At 33.2% G+C, this 19,194-nt stretch overlaps 1 protein-coding gene across 4 annotated transcripts in view; it reads left to right on the plus strand.

Moving 5' to 3' along the window:
- LOC111051587 (THUMP domain-containing protein 1) overlaps nt 1-19,194 on the plus strand; it is a 51,337-nt gene that overhangs the window by 1,762 nt on the left and 30,381 nt on the right. For all 4 annotated transcript variants that reach the window (XM_022338122.2, XM_039428308.1, XM_039428310.1 and 1 more), the window contains exons 2-4: nt 11,442-11,594; nt 17,991-18,101; nt 18,821-18,909. In XM_022338122.2, the coding sequence (XP_022193814.1) occupies nt 11,442-11,594; nt 17,991-18,101; nt 18,821-18,909 (353 nt within the window). The remainder of the gene's footprint in view (nt 1-11,441; nt 11,595-17,990; nt 18,102-18,820; nt 18,910-19,194) is intronic.

Genomic DNA, 19,194 nt, shown 5'->3' on the forward strand with positions numbered 1-19,194 from the left:
TGATACACGATTAGTACACCCATATGCAGTGCATGAAGATACCATAATTAAAATTTCAAAAATCGTAGATAAATAATTGAAAATCGGCGAAAAATAAGCTTTTCTTTATAAGAGCATGTACTTTCTCACCTACCACAAGATGGCTGCCGTCCAAAAAAGCGGCTTCTAGTAGGAGGGTTGGGGATCCACTCCTAATACTTTATCCTCCTTGATTTAACCTATAAGTAGCTAAGGTTAGGAAAAGCTTTAGATTAGGAAAGCTTAGGTTAGGGAAAGCATTGGGTTAGGAAAACTCAGATTAGGAATATCATAATTTGATGATTTCAATAATCAAAATGGCTGACACTTATAGGTTGAATGCATGTAAAATATTGTGCTACTTTGAACTTAGTTTATTTTAAAAACAATAGTGACCGCCGTTTAATTTTTGTGATTTTGTGCTCAAAATAACTTTCTAAATCGATCCCAACCAAAAATTTGATGACAGGTATGTTGGCACTGGACGTGCACTTACACCGGAATTTTTATCTCAAGAACGAAATTATGTATTGATCTGAAATTTGGCATGAATATTTATGCTATAAAGACTTAACTTTTAAAAATAAAATGAAAACTTTTCAATGTAAATTTTCAAAATGGCGGCCATTTAAATTTTTTATTACAAATGTCACGAAAACCGTTCACTTTAGGCTACAGAAAATTTACAAAAGACAAAAATGTTAGAAAATTTTATCAAGATTTCAAGGATACCTCATTTATCAAGATTGGTCAAAGAATAACAGAGAAATTTATTATTTTCGTATTGCATGCATGACCACTTTTCACAATTTAAACATCAGTATTACATTTTTAATTCTAATTGTATTTAAGATGAAGCTTTGAAACTCGGTATGGCTCCATATGGCCATCCAGCTGATTTTACAATGTTTCTCAGATGATCTTTTTTGTTCAAGATCATGCATGCTGTACGAAAATAATCAATTTCTCTGTTATTCTACGACTAATCTCAATCAATGAGGTATACATGAATCTTGATAAGAGTTGCAAACATTTTTGTCTCTTGTAAATTTTCTGTAAAGTGAACGGTTTTTGTGACATTTGCAATAAAAAATTCAAATGGCCGCCATTTTGAAAATTTACATAGAACATTTTTTATTTTATTTTTTAAAGTTAAGTCTTTATAGCATAAATTCATGCCAAATTTCAGATCAATACAACATTTCGTTCTTTAGATGGGGGCACTTTAGTTTATGGGCCGCGGAATCTAGCATTGAGACCTACATAGATCGATAGAGGAGATCAATACGAGATCAACCATGTATGATATTGTTGTCGATTTCCAAGGATTAGCTGAAAAAACATGGTGGAAAGTTCAAAATTTTTATATCAATTTTCATTTTTAATAATTTTTTTATGGCTAAAATATGTTTAAAACTAGTGCAATCTTATGTAAAATTTGACGAGGAATCCAATGAAACTAATTTCAGGTTCGTAACTTCAGTAGTTTATGAGATATTGCAAAAAATGTGCAGAAAAATGCAAATTTTTGGTTTAAAAAAGGTCAACTTGTTTTCATGATGATTAATAGGTATTGGATTTAATAACTATTGGATTTAGTAGAATGATAAATTCTAGTGAAAAAATGTCCAGTTACTTGATAGCCTAAACTCAAAATTGTTTGAGATATTTGGGAAAATAAAAAAAATTGCACACTCAATACTTTTCAATTCTCATATTTATTTTCTTTTACTACTTTTAGTGACTACTAAATTGGCTAAATCTCATTGGGATTTTTGCAGGGAATTCATTAAAATAGATATGAGGTTAGAAAATTTTATAGATCATTAAGATATTTGGAAAAAATACAAGAAAATGTAGTATTTTAGCTTTAGAAGAGTTAAATATGTTTCTATAGGCATAGTGCAGACCGATATTGAAGATCACATTTTATTCATCTTCCAATGCAATTCAGAAGCTTTAAAAGATTGTAAAAATAATTGAATCAAATCAAGCTTTTCCTAACCTATGCTTTTTCCCAATGTAAGCTTTTCCTAACCCAAGCTTTCCCTAACCTAAGCTTTTCCCAATCTTACCCTTTTTTCCTAACCTAAGCTTTTCCTAACCTTAGATTTCTCCTAATCTAAGCTTTTCCTAAACTAAGCTCCCCCTAACCTAAGCTTTTCTAAAACGTAGCTTCCCCTAACCTAAGTTTTTCCTAACCTAAGCTTTTCCCAATCTTAGCTTTTCCTAACCTTAGATTTTTCCCGATCTAAGCTTTTCCTAACCTAAGCTTTTTTCTAACCTAAGAGTAGTTACATTCTGAGACTTTAGACAGTTTTTTTTTGCTCGTATAGATTAAAGTGAATTGAGAAATTCCCTATCTCTCTCTCTCTCTCTCTCTCTCTCTCTCTCCTCTCTCTCTCTCTCTCTCTCTCTCTCTCTACATCTATTGCTTAATAATCTATTGCTATACTGTCAGATTAAAGTGAATTGAGAAATTCCCTATCTTTCTCTCTCTTCATCTAATGCTATACTGTCAGATTAAAGTGAATCCATATCTCTACAGAGAGGTCAATGATCTAAGTTCTTTTACATTTTTTATCTGCAATATTGTACAAGCATTTCCAAAGTTCATCACATAGGTAAGAAATCACCTTGCTATGCTTTCAATGAAGGCTGTTTCAACGACCCCCACTCTACCACCTCATGTCACATGACCAGTCTTTGACAGCATCCAAATCTTGTTCCAATAAGTCTGTATGACGTCATTTCTCAACTTTCTTACTATAAATACCACTGCATTGATCTGCATTCGTTCAGTTTGATATTGTCAACGGTTCAGTAAACATGGATACTTCTAAGGTGTTTAATGTGGCTATGCTCTGTGGTAATAAAATCAAGCCTACCAATGAGCGGTTTGGTTTGTGGCTGTTGACAGAAAACTTGTGCGATGACAACCTTGTAACAGACATTGGAAATATTGATTACACTGCTGGGGAAGAACTGTTTGTGCAGGATGACTCAAATCTTGTGCCTATTACAGAACATTTTTGTAACAATATAATGCTTGTGAAAATCTGTGCTTTGGATGATTGTGAGGCACGTTTATGTCGGAGCTGTGATAAACGATCCTAGCAACGATGAGAGAAGCGATGCTAGTAGGGAGTAGCGCTCAGCTTCTATCGACTGTTCATGCCGACAGTCGTGCTTAAAGCTTGATTTGTGAGTTCATGTATTGAAAAACCAATTTGTGTATGCTATAATGAGTGATTCTGATGAAGATTTTATTTTTGCATCGAATACAGTAAAGCATTACTTACTAGGTTGTAGAGAACGTAATATTATGCACATCCTATCAATGTGGAGAAGAATGTATTTGGGGAGTATCATCATTTGTATAAAGATTTAAGACAGCATCCAAAATTTTTTTTTAACTATATGAGAATGGAAATAGAAACTTTCGACTACATTTTGACAAGTTTCCAATAATCTCCAAAAGGACTAGAATAATTATCACATAAATCCTATCATGGCAGAGGAGCGATTAATGCTAACATTAAGGTACAAGAAAGTTTATACAAGAAAGTTATATTCTTTGATAAAATAGAAACAATTGAATTTATTCTTGAAATGCATACATCAAGGTCTATAATATGTTTTATTATTATCATTGACAATAAGATATAGTTTTGTAATTGAATAAGGAATAGTTTAATAAAGTAAAGAAAATGTCACTTGCTTACGAAACTGCACATATAAATCAACCCAAATCATGAAAAAATATTGGTCCAAGTTTGTACTTTGTATTCTACAACTCGATACTAGCCTCGATACTAGCTTCGAAAATGAACCGAGCCATTATCGATGCTCTTATTGATGGTCAGGACCCAAGATTGATTTTCATTGCAGCTCCGACATAAACAGGCCTATTAGAAAGCACGTTGGTATTATCTATGCATTGCTAGAATCGCAGCTTCTATCACTAATCGCAGCTCCGACATAAACATACCCTAAGAGACGCTTCATTCTAAAAAAGGATATATGTAGTGCATTCAACTTTTATTTAAGAGGCAAATTCTCTAATATGGTGTCAGCTAAACATGGAGTCAAAGCAAAGCTGCCTTACCTATTGGACAGTGGAAGTGATATGTCTCAAAAGATTATACAAGTGCTTGGCAAAGATGATGACAACGAGGTGAAACAAAAATACCAGCAACCAGTAGGGATACCTTACAAAGTGGAGCTTGCATATGTCCCAATTGATACATTGATAGAAGAACTACCGAGATTATTGGAGCAGCTGAGGAAGGAGCACTTCTATCTACTAGACTTGGACATAACACAGGACTTCGCTGGAATATTCAACAAGAATGGGATGTGTGACTTTCTAACTACAAATCATCATTTCTGCTTTCAAGGAGAATATAAAGAAGACTATAATGTAATTGTGAATAATGATGGAACTGTTGGAATTGATTGCTTGACTTGGGTTAATAATAATGTGAGAGTAAAAATTTATAATAAGTTTATTTGTCAAATGACAAGCCCTGGTGTAAATAAGCAGCTAGGTAACCATATTGTAGACTTTATTGCCTGTCCAGATACAAGATTATGTGAAACCTTTACCTCTGACTTGGCTAAAATGCATGGTATTACACGTTTGGAAGCTACAATCTATAACTACAGTTTAACAAATAGAGACAATAGCAAAACCTTTGACTCTATTCAAGATAGCTTGTCACTTTTGAATGATAGTAGAAATTATTTCCAAAATGCTCCAATTTATTCTGTGTCCTTGGCTAAAATGTGGAGAAAACTGACAGATAATTTGAAAAATAGTTGTTGTCTGGTCTATAATGATCTTCTCCAGTATGTTTACTGGGGTAATAGCAATACCGATGTTGGAGGATATAGTAGCAGCAGGCACTGCTCCATGCTGAGTCCTAGGGGAGAATTTTTTCCACCTTCTAGCACGTGTGGCTCTCACTCGCACAAGTCTGGAACAGAGAGAGAAACGCATGCTATATAAACAGATGTAATGCGAGCAAAATTATCATTTACATCAGAGTCAGATTCGAGTGTACTACATACCATACTCTACTTCATATAGGTAAGAAATCACCTTACTTTACTTTCGGCGATGCAATTTCAGCGACCCCCACTCCACATCCCTCTCACATGAGCACACACCAATCACTGCTCTTAGCCTGGATGATGTCACATTGGATTACAACCTTCTCTGCTCACATTTTCCACTATTTACAATACCTTAAATTAAATACAAAATACAACTCTTTCCTTATGTCTACTGGGGTTATGCTTTAGAACATCTAGCTTAATTCTAATTTTATAATTCAAATCAATGTTAGAGCTCTCAAATTCCTCCTCTAACCAATAGTTAGACACATACAATTCTTCTAGGCTCTCAAACTGTAAAATATACTGTATCTTGTTTCTATTGTACACTTCTTTTATTGCAATAATGACCAACTCTGTACCTTCTGGTAACTCTTCTAATCTTTTGCACTGTCCTATTTTTACTTTCCCTTTAATTTCCAGCATAGTAATGTTGTTGAATTGCTCCACTTTTGTCTGTGTGAATGGGGTGTCTTCCAAGTTTTTCCATACATCTGATAAAAATTTTAGATTTTGTATTTTTGGAAATGTGTTACCATTATAGCTTGTCATGCCATTGGTGGTAATTTCACAAATAATTTCTCCCCTTGGTAGACAAATAATTTCTTTTTGGTCATTGTATGGGATTACAAAATAACCCACTTTCTTAAGGTCTTCTATTGCGTTGTATGCATTTAGAAAAACATTTTTGTGATACCCTTTCACAATGTACACATGTTTCGAACCTTCCTTTTCTCCTAAAACACCTACATATGGAAATTTTCCCTTATTATTTACAGAAAATGCAGTCACATTATAAACCCCACTAGGCTCAAAATTCCACCAATGTGAATAAAAATATAGCTCAAGTTGCTCTCTTAAATTCTTAATCTCCTTCTCAAATTCTAGAAGTTGTTTGTGCTGCTCCTTTATGCTCTCTGTAGCCTCTAAAAACTATACTTTTCTACGTTTGAAATTAATCTCATCCAGTTCTAGCTTACGCTTTCTGGTAGATAGTATTGTGATTGGAGACAAGGGCTGTATCTCTTTAACAGGGTATGGGAGAAGCTTACAGGTTACCGTATGTTTGCTCGTTTTCTTAAGACTTGTGGTATCAAGTTACCTGTTGCTACAAGGCCCAACTCATCTAGGTCAACTACTTTGGATATGGTAGAGAAAACTGTGGTTGACTTGGAGAAATAAGTCTCACCACTCTTAATATAACACTTTTGTATAAAACTAATATTGTCCTTGTTGTCTGTATCCTCGAAAATTTCCACATAATTAATGGGTAGTAGATTAAAGCTAAATGCAGAGATTACATAGGATATTATTTTATTTCGTTGTTGTGGATTGGTAGGCAGATTTAATTGTACTCCAGTCAATTTCTTGGTATTGCTATTTCCCCAGTAAACATATTGTAAGAGATTGTTAAAAACCAAACAACAGCTATTCTTCAAATTGTTTGTCAGTTTAGTCCACATTTTAGCTAAGGATACAGAAAATATAGGAGCATTTTGGAAATAAGTCTTACTGTCATTTAAGAGTGACAAGCAATCTTGAATAGGGTCAAATTGATTAGAGCTATAGTTATTTCTAATGCTGTAGTTATAAATTGTTGCTTCCAAACAAGTAATACCATGCATTTTAGCCAAGTCAGAGGTAAAGGTTTCACATAATCTTGTATCTGGACAGGCAATAAAGTCTACAATATGGTTACCTAGCTGCTTATTTACACCAGGGCTTGTCATTTGACAAATAAACTTATTATAAATTTTTACTCTCACATTATTATTAACCCAAGTCAAGCAATCAATTCCAACAGTTCCATCATTATTCACAATTACATTATAGTCTTCTTTATATTCTCCTTGGAAACAAAAACAATGATTCGTAGTTAGAAAATCACACATTCCACTCTTGTTAAATGTTCGACACTACTTCTGAAACACTCTGTATAGGCTATATAAATGCTTTGTTTTTATACCATTTTTAATTTTTTCCATTTACAATAATTTAATTTTGATTTTAATTTTTTATTTTGAATTAAATTATTTTCTCAATCAACAAAACTTAATAGGCCCAACTTTTTCTTTAATAAATATAATTTAAAATGTTTAGTCCATGATGCTGCAATGATAACTCTTGTTAGATGACTTACTTTGCTATTTATTTCGTAGGTATTAATATATTTTCAGATTATGAGCTGATCACGTCATTTTAAACCTTTCATGACAGGGAGCTATATAAAATGACAATATAGCAGAGAAGACAAACAGAAATGAAGGAGAATGGGTTGGGAATGTGAATCATACTTGCTCTATCTAATAACACATGATGCCTTCTTTTGAAGCTGCAAACCCTCCCTGCTATGTGGGAAATGACCTCAGGATAACATGCAGGATGCAACTAGCAAAAACTACATGGTATTGAACAACAAAAGCTCCATTCTCAAAAGCCCTCTTAGTTTCCTGAACAGATAAAACTCTCGACAACATCTTACACAACCAAACAATTAGTTGCTTCCATGTTAACTTTGAGTCAATACTAAATTCAAGGAGGACAATTGAATACTTGAGATTTGTGCTGCCAAAATTTCACAATAATTCTTGTGTTTTTTGTTCATTGAAAAGTAACTTGTTTGTAACAAACAAGTATCTTGCAACTGAGACAAGTTGCTGAGCTCTTGCCTTCGCTTTCTATTCGTCCACTATTGTGACCAACAATGATGGTCGTCTGCAAACAACAGACTTGAATAGTGTTATATCAAATCATTTATAATTATGAATAACAAAGAATCAAGCACTTATCCTTGTAGTACACTATGAGGCTCCTGATTGTCTCTTTAATTGGCTCCCATCAATGAAACAGTCAGCTTGAGGTTCCTAAGATAGCCATGCCCCATGCTCTGCCCTGAAAGCTGTCTAGCAAAGAGAGTGTAGCTGAGCTGGTCGACTCCTTCCGTCGACCCGCATATCCCCGCTCCATTGATAGCTCATCTGAACATCGTGGCCGCCTCAATGATTTTACCAATGGCTGCCACAATGGACACTAGTCTGAAACTTCCAAGGACTTCAGGATCAATCACCCATCTTAAAAATCTGGTGTGGTACACTCATACAACTTTCCTTGCTCATTGAACTGTAAGCCTCATTCTTAAAGGGGAGAAAATGACGATTGGCAGCAACATATTTGAAACTACGATCAGACTACTGTATATGTGTATATATAATTGTTTTCAGAGTAATTTTTCCTTCATGTAAATTGTGAAATTCAATTATTTTTTCAAAAGTCGTCAAAACAGCTGTTCTACAGATGAAATATCTTGACTATGTGTTTTTTTTTTTATAAACTGCTCTACGTAACTCATGCATGAGAATGTGGTTACAAAGTCCATTTCTCAAGGATGGAGTGGACCCCTCATTAGTTTCCCAGGAAAAAGACTCATGCCAGTTGATAGAGCTGATAAATAACTATACAGGGTATGAATTTGAAAAAATCGGTCAAATCATTTTAGAGAAAATCGTAAAAAACATGGTTTTTTAGTAATATTATCTGCCATTTCTCCTCAAGAATATTACGGAGCTCCTGCAATTTTCCAAGAAATAAGACTCATGTCAGTTGATAGGGCTTATGAATAGCAGCTATCCATGGTATGAATTTGAAGAAAATCGTTAGAGCTGTTTTCAAGAAAACCGTGAAAAACATGGTTTTTTAGTAATCATCCGCCATTTTTCTCAAGAATATTACGGAGCTCCTGCAATTTTCCCAGAAATGAGATTCATGTCGGAAGTTAGGGCTTATGAGTAGGGCTCATGGTATGAATTTGAAGAAAATCGTTAGAGCCGTTTTCGAGAAAACCGTGAAGAACATGGTTTTTCAGTAATCATCCGCCGTTTTTCGCAATCCTAAATTGAATTTTATTGAATTTTATTGAATTTCTCATTGTCGGATCCTCATGGTAAAAGGACCTTAAGTTTTAAATTTCAAGTCAATTGGTTAATTAGGAATGGAGTTATCGTGTTCACAGACATACATACACACACACACACACACACACACATACACGCACGCACACACACACACACACACACACACAACACACACACACACACACACACACACACACACACACACACACACACACACACACACACACACACACACATGTATATGTAGAAATGAAGGATTTGATCTATGTACATGTAAAGTATGGTGACAAGCAATTTAATATGTTCTAGTTCTCGAGTGCACCAAACATTTATGCTTTTAGACTGCTCTTCACTAGCTTTTCTAGGATGATTAGATTCAGTATAGCTGGGTTTGAAAGGTAATGCTGGGCAACACCGATCATAGATGTAAGTTAATACTTTGTGGAATGCATAAAATGTGTACTCACTCAAAGGGATTACTTGCAGAAGATTTTTGCACATTTTGTTTGAAAATTTTACACCAACATAAGAAAATTTGCTGGCAGTGAATGTATATTGATCTGCCCTGCTGAGGTTAACAAAATTCCTCTGTATGATACAATCCACATCAACAAACACTGTACAATTATCAGCCACTAAATGGTTAACATCTATTGATTTATAGCTGCCTGGATTATCATTGGTTGCCACAACATCAAGGCAATAAGGACCACGAGCTGAGATGAATTTTTATACCCCCACCCATAAATTATTTCAGCTAGTTCAATGGCATGCTCAAGACAGCGCTCAAACTATAATAAGTAACGAGGCTGACCTAAGGACATTGGCAAAATATGTACAATTTTTCTTTAGAAATCGTTAAAGTAATCCCCATTGGAGTTGATAACTCGCTGATACTGGATTTTTCAATCCCCAAACGCTCCCTGGAAGTCGACAACCCTGATGCTGTCTAGAGCCCTCATCATAGCATCTTGAACGTTTTTCAGAGTTCCGATCTGTGTCCCCTTAATGTGCTTCTTGATCTTGGGGTACAGAAATAAGTACGGTGGCGCCATATCCGGGCTGTTAGGAGGCTGTAGCAACCTCCACTGTATGGCCAACTGCTCTGTTCTAAACCTGTAGGTTTACTCATAGCCATGTAATAAATTAATATCACTGTACCGTGTATAGTTTTTTGTAAGTTGCTGTGCTACCAATTTTGTCCAAATAGGTTTGAACTATCACCCAAGGAAAGTCATTGGTTCCAATTATACTAACATCTTGATAAATCATGAATGGATTTAATGCCTATGAATAATAAATCCAGTTCAGAGCAAATCAAATTATAATTTTTATAAAACTTGGGCAATTTACAACTCAAAAATTACTGAACAGAACCATTTGATACTTAAACAAAAGATTTTTAGAAGCTAAAATACTTATCTGTTCATATTGAACTCATCTATTTGGCTACAGGTTTTCAAAATTAAACAAATTGAGAACATAATAAAATTATTCAGATCTCAATTAAAACATTTTAAACTTCACTTATATAGAAGCATTTCAAAAGGACTAAAACATTTTTACCCTAACCAGCAGTCATCTTTTCTTGAGAGAAACGCCTGAAGGTTTCGGGTGATGCCTAGACACATTATTAATTGCCAACCTCACTAATAAAGAATACAACTTTACAATTTACATTTATTATTCTCAATAAAACTTTATTTTTAAACGGTTTTGAATTTATTTAACCTTTATGTTGTTTAGAATTATGTGTTTATTCAGAAATATAACTTTGTTACAGTAGGTTATTCAACATTAGAATATCTGATAAATTCCTGGTAAAATGTTAAGTCCACATATCGATTACACCAATATTTACTATCAAGTTTTATTGATATTTTGAATATCAAATTGAAGATTCGATTTTTATTGAGAAAAAATGTAATATTACAAAGTATACCAAATAAATTATTCTTATGATATTTCGTTCGGCAAAATACAAGAGTATAGAAAAGGGGTTAAATCAACTTGACACAGCCTATCCAGTTTCACCTGTTCAACGGCGATGCAGCAGCAATAAAATAATAATAAAGTCACGACAAACACCTCTTGTATTGCTACTGGGATTGCCATCTGAAAAGATGAGAATGACCTTCCTGTAAACTTTAGTTGTAGGTGGGTATAAACCCGGGACCGCCAGGCTGCTACGCAATCACTTTATCCACTAGCCTTCATTCACTCCAACAAAGTTCATTAAGGTAGCATTTGAAAATAGATTTGTATTGCATATTGATAAAATTGGACAATTGAGACAAACCTATAATAACTTATTATTATATAGTAATCTTCATCTTATAATATAGCTTTACATTATTCTGATAAATACTGGTAATCAATGATTTCTCTTCACAGGTTGATGATGAGTATGTTATTGAAAATGATGCAGAAATTGAAGATGAGTTGGAGAGAGAAGTCAAATCTCTAAAGAAATCGACAAAGAGTGGAGAGCGACGATTCCAAGTAGTAGAGTCCGGTGCCAATTGTTGTGTATTCATCAAAGCTAAGGTTAGTACAATTAAAAAAAAAAAAAACAACAGATGTTTTAATGTTTGCATGAGTATAATTAATTGTGGATTCAAGTAAAATTTTTAATATTTTTGGCGATTGTGAAGGAAGATTTTGTTTGGATTTGTATTTTGAAATTAATAAATCTAATAAATTCAAAATTGTAGTAGATACATTTTTTAGACTCAAAATAGTGTGTGAATTAAGCGTGTCAATTAATGTGTTAAGTGTGTCAATTATCATTTTTACATAACCTCTAGACTGTATATTCCAAATTAAGGTTTAAAGCAGTTTTGGGAAAATGCCTGTTGTTTTTACCTGAATTGTATTTGTATACAATTAAATAAATGAATAAATAAACACCAGAACAACTTCCTGTATTGAAGTTGTTGTGCTATATTTTATGAGTAATTTTATAAATTGAGAAAATAGAGGCAACCAAATTTGACCTTTAAGATACTGTATCATATTGATGATACTGCCTTTGAAATACAATATTCAGAAGGAATCTATCCAAAGTGATTTAAAACTAATTAAACTATGTTAACCAAGAATGGCAAATGTCTAATGCAATGCTTGCAATGTAATATCAATTGTGCATATCAAGCTACTCAATTGAAGTATTTTACCTATTTATAAATATATATTTTTCCTACAGTTACCTTGAAAAGTGGCCATTCCTGCACTGATTACAGAACGAAAAGAATCACTTTTCCGCTCTAGTGCAGGAAAAAAATTTTCTGCACTCCAGATTTGCAACATGGCAACACAAAATAGTTGGTGGGTTATATGGAGGATTAGTGCACGAAAACAAAAATTAAGTTGGTAACAATGACTGTGCTTAGATTTAGAAGAGAATCATTTCGATGGCTACCCTGCATTTATGATAAAATCCCAATCTAGAAATCCAAAACAAGAATAATGTTTATCTAAACCAGAATTAAATAATAACTTCTCAACATTTAATAATAAATAATGTTTATTTTCTATTGACAGTAATAATTATTTCAACTCCAAGCAATGAGAAATGTAGCAAACACACATTTTGAAATTCGAATTTTCAGGTTAAATAATTACCGTTCGAAATCCATGTCAATAAAATTAATAAAACAACATTAGAATATACTACAATAAAATATTTTCTGTTGTCTATGTTATTTTATAAATATTTTTTTAGTTTACTTATAGTATTTTTCGGTAATTCTAGTTAATCATAATTCTGAATATCTGAATACTGTTTTTAGCTGGATGAAAGAACGAAGTTAGGTACGATTCTTCCCGCTAGGTCGCGCGCTTGTCGGTTCAGCCATTTTGCAGTCATCCAAACCAGCTGTTGGCATGTATTTTGAATGCAATTTTTTTGTTTTATCTGTATTTTTTTCTGATTCTTGAATGAATAAAAATGAGAACTTTGGCTGAGAATTTTCAATTTCAATTGGATTATTAATTTTTAAATGAATTAAGGCTGTTATTAATAACAGCATCACACACACAAACATTGATGGATTACAGCCATCATTTTATCCATAATTACCCACTTTTCATATTCAATGGTAACTGTAGGAAAAATTAAATGTGAAATATGTGTGCAAAGTTCCTCTGCTGCACTCAAGAAACCATTCCGCCTTCACCTATGGCTCGGGCGTAAACTGTCACTTTGCGCACTAGTTGCACAAATAACTATTTCGCCACACTGCACAGAAAGCAGCTGTTTTCCAGTCCCTACGTAGATCTGAAAGACCTTGTTTGCAGACGACTCTCGTCTGATGTCAGGAAAGGGTTCCTTTCCGGCCTAGACCGGAAAATGTACTCTTTCTAGCCGCTAACATGGAAGTCTGTAGTTAATAAGTCATCCACTAGATCGGGTGAGTGTCCACTTTCTTCATCAAAGTCGCCATGATTTCAGTTCGAGTTTCGAATCAAACTAATTCAGCATTCGCTTCACTAATTTTCAATTTTATCCAATTATTTATTGTTGATTAGCACATTCCAAATTTTCAAAAATGCTTGAAGATGACGACGCCCGTGATATTCCAAGTGAAATTTTAAAAGAATCTGAAATCCTGACTGCAAATCTTCTACCACTGAAATCAAGAGATAGGTACGATAACAAGTATTCTTTATTTATTTTGTCAGTAATACCTGTAGTGTGGCGAAAAATATCGTTCGCACCATGGGCAAAAATATTGTTCCGGCTCTCAATCTTTTCTAGTCCTCGGCCTACGGCCTCGGACTTGAAAACCGATTTCGAGCCGGAAAAATCTCATTTTCTGCTCTAGGTGCGAAATATACTATATTGGACATTTATATAGGCTTAAATATTTATTCATTCGATTTGAGGTTTTCTACTTCATCCACAATATTACAATAATATACAGGGTGATTACGAACTCCCTACCAATACTCTAGACTCTAGGGCATTGTTCCTGAGTAAAAAACATATCTAAATATCATTTTCAAATTGTCCGGAAGTCTTCAGTTAGTCACACAGCGGCCATTTCGCTTTTTTCACTTATTATTTTTCTTCCAAATAATGGTTAAATATACAAAATTGAAACTTTGCACAATCATTCATAACAACTAGACAAAGCTACAAAAAAATTATGATAATTTTTCAAATTCATTAAACAAAATGGCGGCTATCTAAAATGTGGTTTCCTTAATAACTCAGAAACCGTTGGTTTTAAAATAAATTTACAAGAATAACTTTTTCAGTAAATTTAATTACCTTTCGATTGATTTTCTAAGATTGGACCAATATTAACTGAGATATGGCAGCTTTAGTGATAGGACACCGCTGGGGGTTAGTTACAGTGCATGCCAATGCATGCGGCTAAAGTCTGCCACAACAATGCAACAGTCTCCGTCTGCTTTGCATATCATTTTAAAGATATTTCAGACTCTAGCCGCATGCCTTGGCTTGCACTGCAACTAACCCCCAGCGGTTTCCTATCACTGAAGCTGCCATATCTCAGTTAATATTGGTTCAATCTTGAAAAACCAGGTACCAATCGATAGTTAATTATATTTACTAAAAACGCTTTGACTAGTAAGTTGTTCTTGTTATAAATGATTGTGTAAAATCTCACACATGGCCGCTGTGTGAGTAACTGAAGACTTCCAGACAGTTAAAATATGATATTTAGATATGTTTCTCACCCAGGAACAATACCCCAAAGTACTGGTAGAGAGTTCGTAAACATCCTGTATTTTTAATATTTGATTTGAAGAGGAAAATTACACTAAGATGACGTAGTCACACTTTCAAGTCAATATTAAAATAAAATTATTCAGCTACTCGGGGTTTCTGCTGATGGTAGACGAGTGAAACGTGATGTATAGTCTAGTCAATATAGACATAAAAAAGAGGGTGTGCTTGCAATATATATTGTAGTTCTGATTTTTCTATATATGATTTGGATACATAAGAGAAGTTCAGAACCAATTTCTTCATGCAAAATTTCCTTGTGCTAGATACAGAGTGGCCCAAAAACCACGTATTTTTGGTTCATTTTCCAGTTTTCAGCTATTTCCGCCAAATCCGTTAATCGGACAGAAAAAGTTGCTCTCGCCTTTTTTCAAGATTAAAAAATTCCGAATTGAATGAGATCATTCGGAACTCTCTATCTCTAATGAATACTGACTTATGATTTTTTCGAAAATGAGTGAAATTTGAAGGAAAAATCAATTTTGATGAATTTTAGTTTTTAATCAACAATATCTTCCGACTGTTACCATTTAGATACATAATTCAAAATCCCTCTGGGCGTATTATTTTGCTCTACAATCTGAAATCAGGTAAAGCGCTCTATCTCATATAGATTTCCAGGTACACTGACAACAATGCTTCTTGTATTGTGAAAAACATCTAATTTTTAGGTTCAACCATCATCACCAACTAAATTGTCGTCACATTGATATTTCGCACAATGTATAAGCTCATGAGATTATGTTCTATGAGAATGACCCGTTAGATGCACTTCATTTCAGTATTTCTCAGATAAGAGGCGCGCCTAAGGATAACTCAAGTATCAAAATTTTAAACACTCATAACTTTTGACACAAAGTCTATCTAGTACGGATCACAAAGTCTATCTAGTACGTATCTCATCGTACTACACTTCATTCTTTTCAGCTCGTCAAGGCGGTTCAAAATCATGCATCATAAGTGAAATTTGGTCGAAAAATGTAAAAACTATTGTTGAGAGTTTATCAACCCGTATTTCAATATACTGAAAAATGACCTATTTCTATATTCAAAGCTATGTAACGGGTTACGTTATGATAAAAAACATTTCATGATCTTGAAATGTACAATAGAATCTTCTCTTTCATTTACTGTAAACGATTCATCAAAGAATATGTTTGTGAAGTATGATTCGATCCGGAAATAATAAAAAATCCAGAAATAGATATTTTCCTCATAATAACGGTCTTGGCAATTCTATGATAGGCAAATGTGATTCAAGATGAATTTTAGGCAGCTGGGCTCGTAGAGGATGAATTTATCTACAATTTGGAATCAATCGTGAGTTTCTATGATGTATCAGACTCGTCTTTGAAGCTCTTAACAGTAGAATCACGAAAAAAACTAAAAACGCCAATTTTAAAATGTCCTATAACTTTTGAATGGTATTGGAATAGAAAGTATTATTTACTGGAGTGGGAAGAGGAGGAACATTTTTACATCCTCACAAGAATTGGAAATTTTACCTGAAGTATTTCACAAGATATGCAGCTTTGAATATAGAAAATGGCCGACAATGTGACGACAATTTAGTTGGTGATGATGTTTGAACCTAAAAGTTAGGTGTTTTTTCACAATACAAGGAGCATTGTTGTCAGGTGTACCTGGAAATCTATATGATATAGAGCGCTCTAACTGATCTCAGATTGTAGAGCAAAAAATATAAGCTCAGAGGGATTTCGAATTATACATCTAAATGGTAACATTCGGAAGATATTGTTGATTAAAAACTAAAATTCATCAAACATGATTTTTCCTACAAATTTCACTCATTTTCGAAAAAATCATAATTCAGTACTCATTAGAGATAGAGAGTTCCGAATGATCTTATTTAATTCGATTTTTTTAATCTTAAAAAAAGGCCAGAGCAACTATTTCTGTCCGATTAACGGATTTGACGGAAATAGCTGAAAACTGGAAAATGAACCAAAAATACGAGGTTTTTGGGCCACCCTGTCTTTAGCACAAAGAAATATTGCATGAAGAAATTGGTTCTGGACTTCTCTTATGTATCCAAATGATATATAAAGAAATCAGAACTAGAATATGTATTGCAAGCACCAATGTATAATATAGTGACTGGACTAGTATCCTGTTTAGGAAAATCAAATCTACATTCAAATTTATGCTCTCCCGACAGCATCACTGTTGTAGTAATCCATTTCGTCAAAAACTCATTATGTGAAACAAATGATCAAGTTCATTTTAGGGCAATCTATTAGGAATGCATCTAAATTCTTAGCCATGGAGTATAATTTGGTCAGGATTATCAAACCTGATAAGCTGTAGCGTACTTATAGGCCTACAAAATTCTTAAGGTAAGAATTGTTGTAATTAATATTTGCTGACTAAATCTATCAAGCAAGTTCATAGATTGATTGAAAACTTTGAATTACTGAATTACTATCTTTTAAAGACAAACTGATATTAAAGACAAAGTCGACCACTATAATAATAAAATAGTATAGTATATTATACTTAATATAATATAAATACTTGAATAAATATAATCACAGTCATCGTTGGTAATTGCAAAACCATCAGGTACCATAAGCATAACTATAAAATAATTATGTGGCCATTTTTTAATAATTATGTGAACTTAATGCTCGTTTTATTCATATCTTGCTTTCTTCTTTATATACTCTCTTTCACCTCATTTCTGGAAAGTTTCCACTTTTATTTTCTCAAGTATGTTAGCTATAATTATCAACTCGTTTGTAATAAATTTTCTTTGTGTTTTTGTTAAATAAATACCTGCGCACAGGCTTCAAACCTATGCAGGTATCATTTTCTCTCAAATATTACCTCTAATTATTTATAATATGCATAGTAATTATTCTAGCAGCAATGTAACTTTCTTTCTAATAAATTATAAATATATAGCTACATTTAACATCAACTTGTTATATGCATGCCAATGCAATAAGTAAGTTCCCTTATTGTTTTTAGTTTCTTTGTTTGTAATGTTTTTTGGAAAATGAAGTTCATTTCAAAGTTTTTCAAAGATATATTATGCGCCGCTTCCAATAAATTTACTAAGATCTAATTTGATTTTGTTCAGTGTGATTCAATATTCATAACAAATGTTTGGTGCTGTGGATTACTCAAAAGTGTAGTGTGTAAATTTGTTAATCTCTGTTCTGTAGATTCCAGATCCTGTGAAACTTGCTGCCACAATCATGGAAGATGTAGCATCAACAAAGACACAGAAGACAAGATATTTAATCAGACTCTTGCCTGTGGAAGTCACTTGCAAGGTAGATTTGTGTTATGTGAAGTATTGTATTAGTCACATTTGTTGTAATGTATTGTCTGTTCACTGGAAGCCACTTCCTTTGTGAATATTTCTGTATAGGTCTATTTATTAAAATTACATTATCAATATTATCATAATATTTTTTTAATAATATTATTTAGTCTATGAATATTATAATATAGCTATTGAAGAATTGATTTGAACTGCTAAGGCCTTCCTATTGTATACTGTAGCTGTGCTCATATTTTTAATGAGATATATAATGTATTTTAATACTACATGTTATACTTTTGGCAATCGATTGTTGAATGTTTGGTTAACACAACACAATTAGGCAGACCGCCCACGGTGAAACTGTTTTGAAATTAGTATGGATATAGTATGGACATAGTATGGTTAATCGTTTGAAGTGTATGTTGTGTTTGTAAAGATTTTGTGTAAAAATGATTTCGATTCTAGATCTTTCTTCTTTATGAATGCATTATAAAACTATTATTGAATATGGAATACAGAATATCAATAATAATTCTGTAATTATATCGTGATTTAGCCTATAGCAACATACATTTCGTTTATGTCATAGCCTACATTAAAAAACCAATTGAGAAAATGCAATCCATAGACATATTTGTAGCAAATATAATTGTCTAGCTGGTTCATAAATTATATTATATACGAGTATAATTTGCCAATTGATGATACAATTTTGTTTTTGCATAGGCTTATATGGATTCAATAAAGAAAGCAGCAGACAGCCTTTTTGATAAATATTTCAAATGTGAACCCACGACATTTGCCATCGTTTATAAGTAAGTAGCCTACAACATTCTTTAATTTTTCATTCAATTGTTCCTTTTGACTCTTGAACACTTTTCTGACTCAATGTAGTCTATTCTGTTCAAATTCATTGTTCTCTTCTCGACTCTTGTATGCTGCATTCAATTATTTTTCAATGAGAATATTCCAGATGAGATTCAAAACTTCATGTATCATGTTGCGCGAAACTTATTGCTTCTTTCTGAAACCTCAAATAAATTGTCAAAGTTACACTGAATTTATAATTGACCGAGCGAAGAGAGGTCTAAGATTCAAGT

Source organism: Nilaparvata lugens, chromosome 5 (assembly GCF_014356525.2).
Source record: "Nilaparvata lugens isolate BPH chromosome 5, ASM1435652v1, whole genome shotgun sequence".
Taxonomy (NCBI): Eukaryota; Metazoa; Arthropoda; class Insecta; order Hemiptera; family Delphacidae; genus Nilaparvata; species Nilaparvata lugens.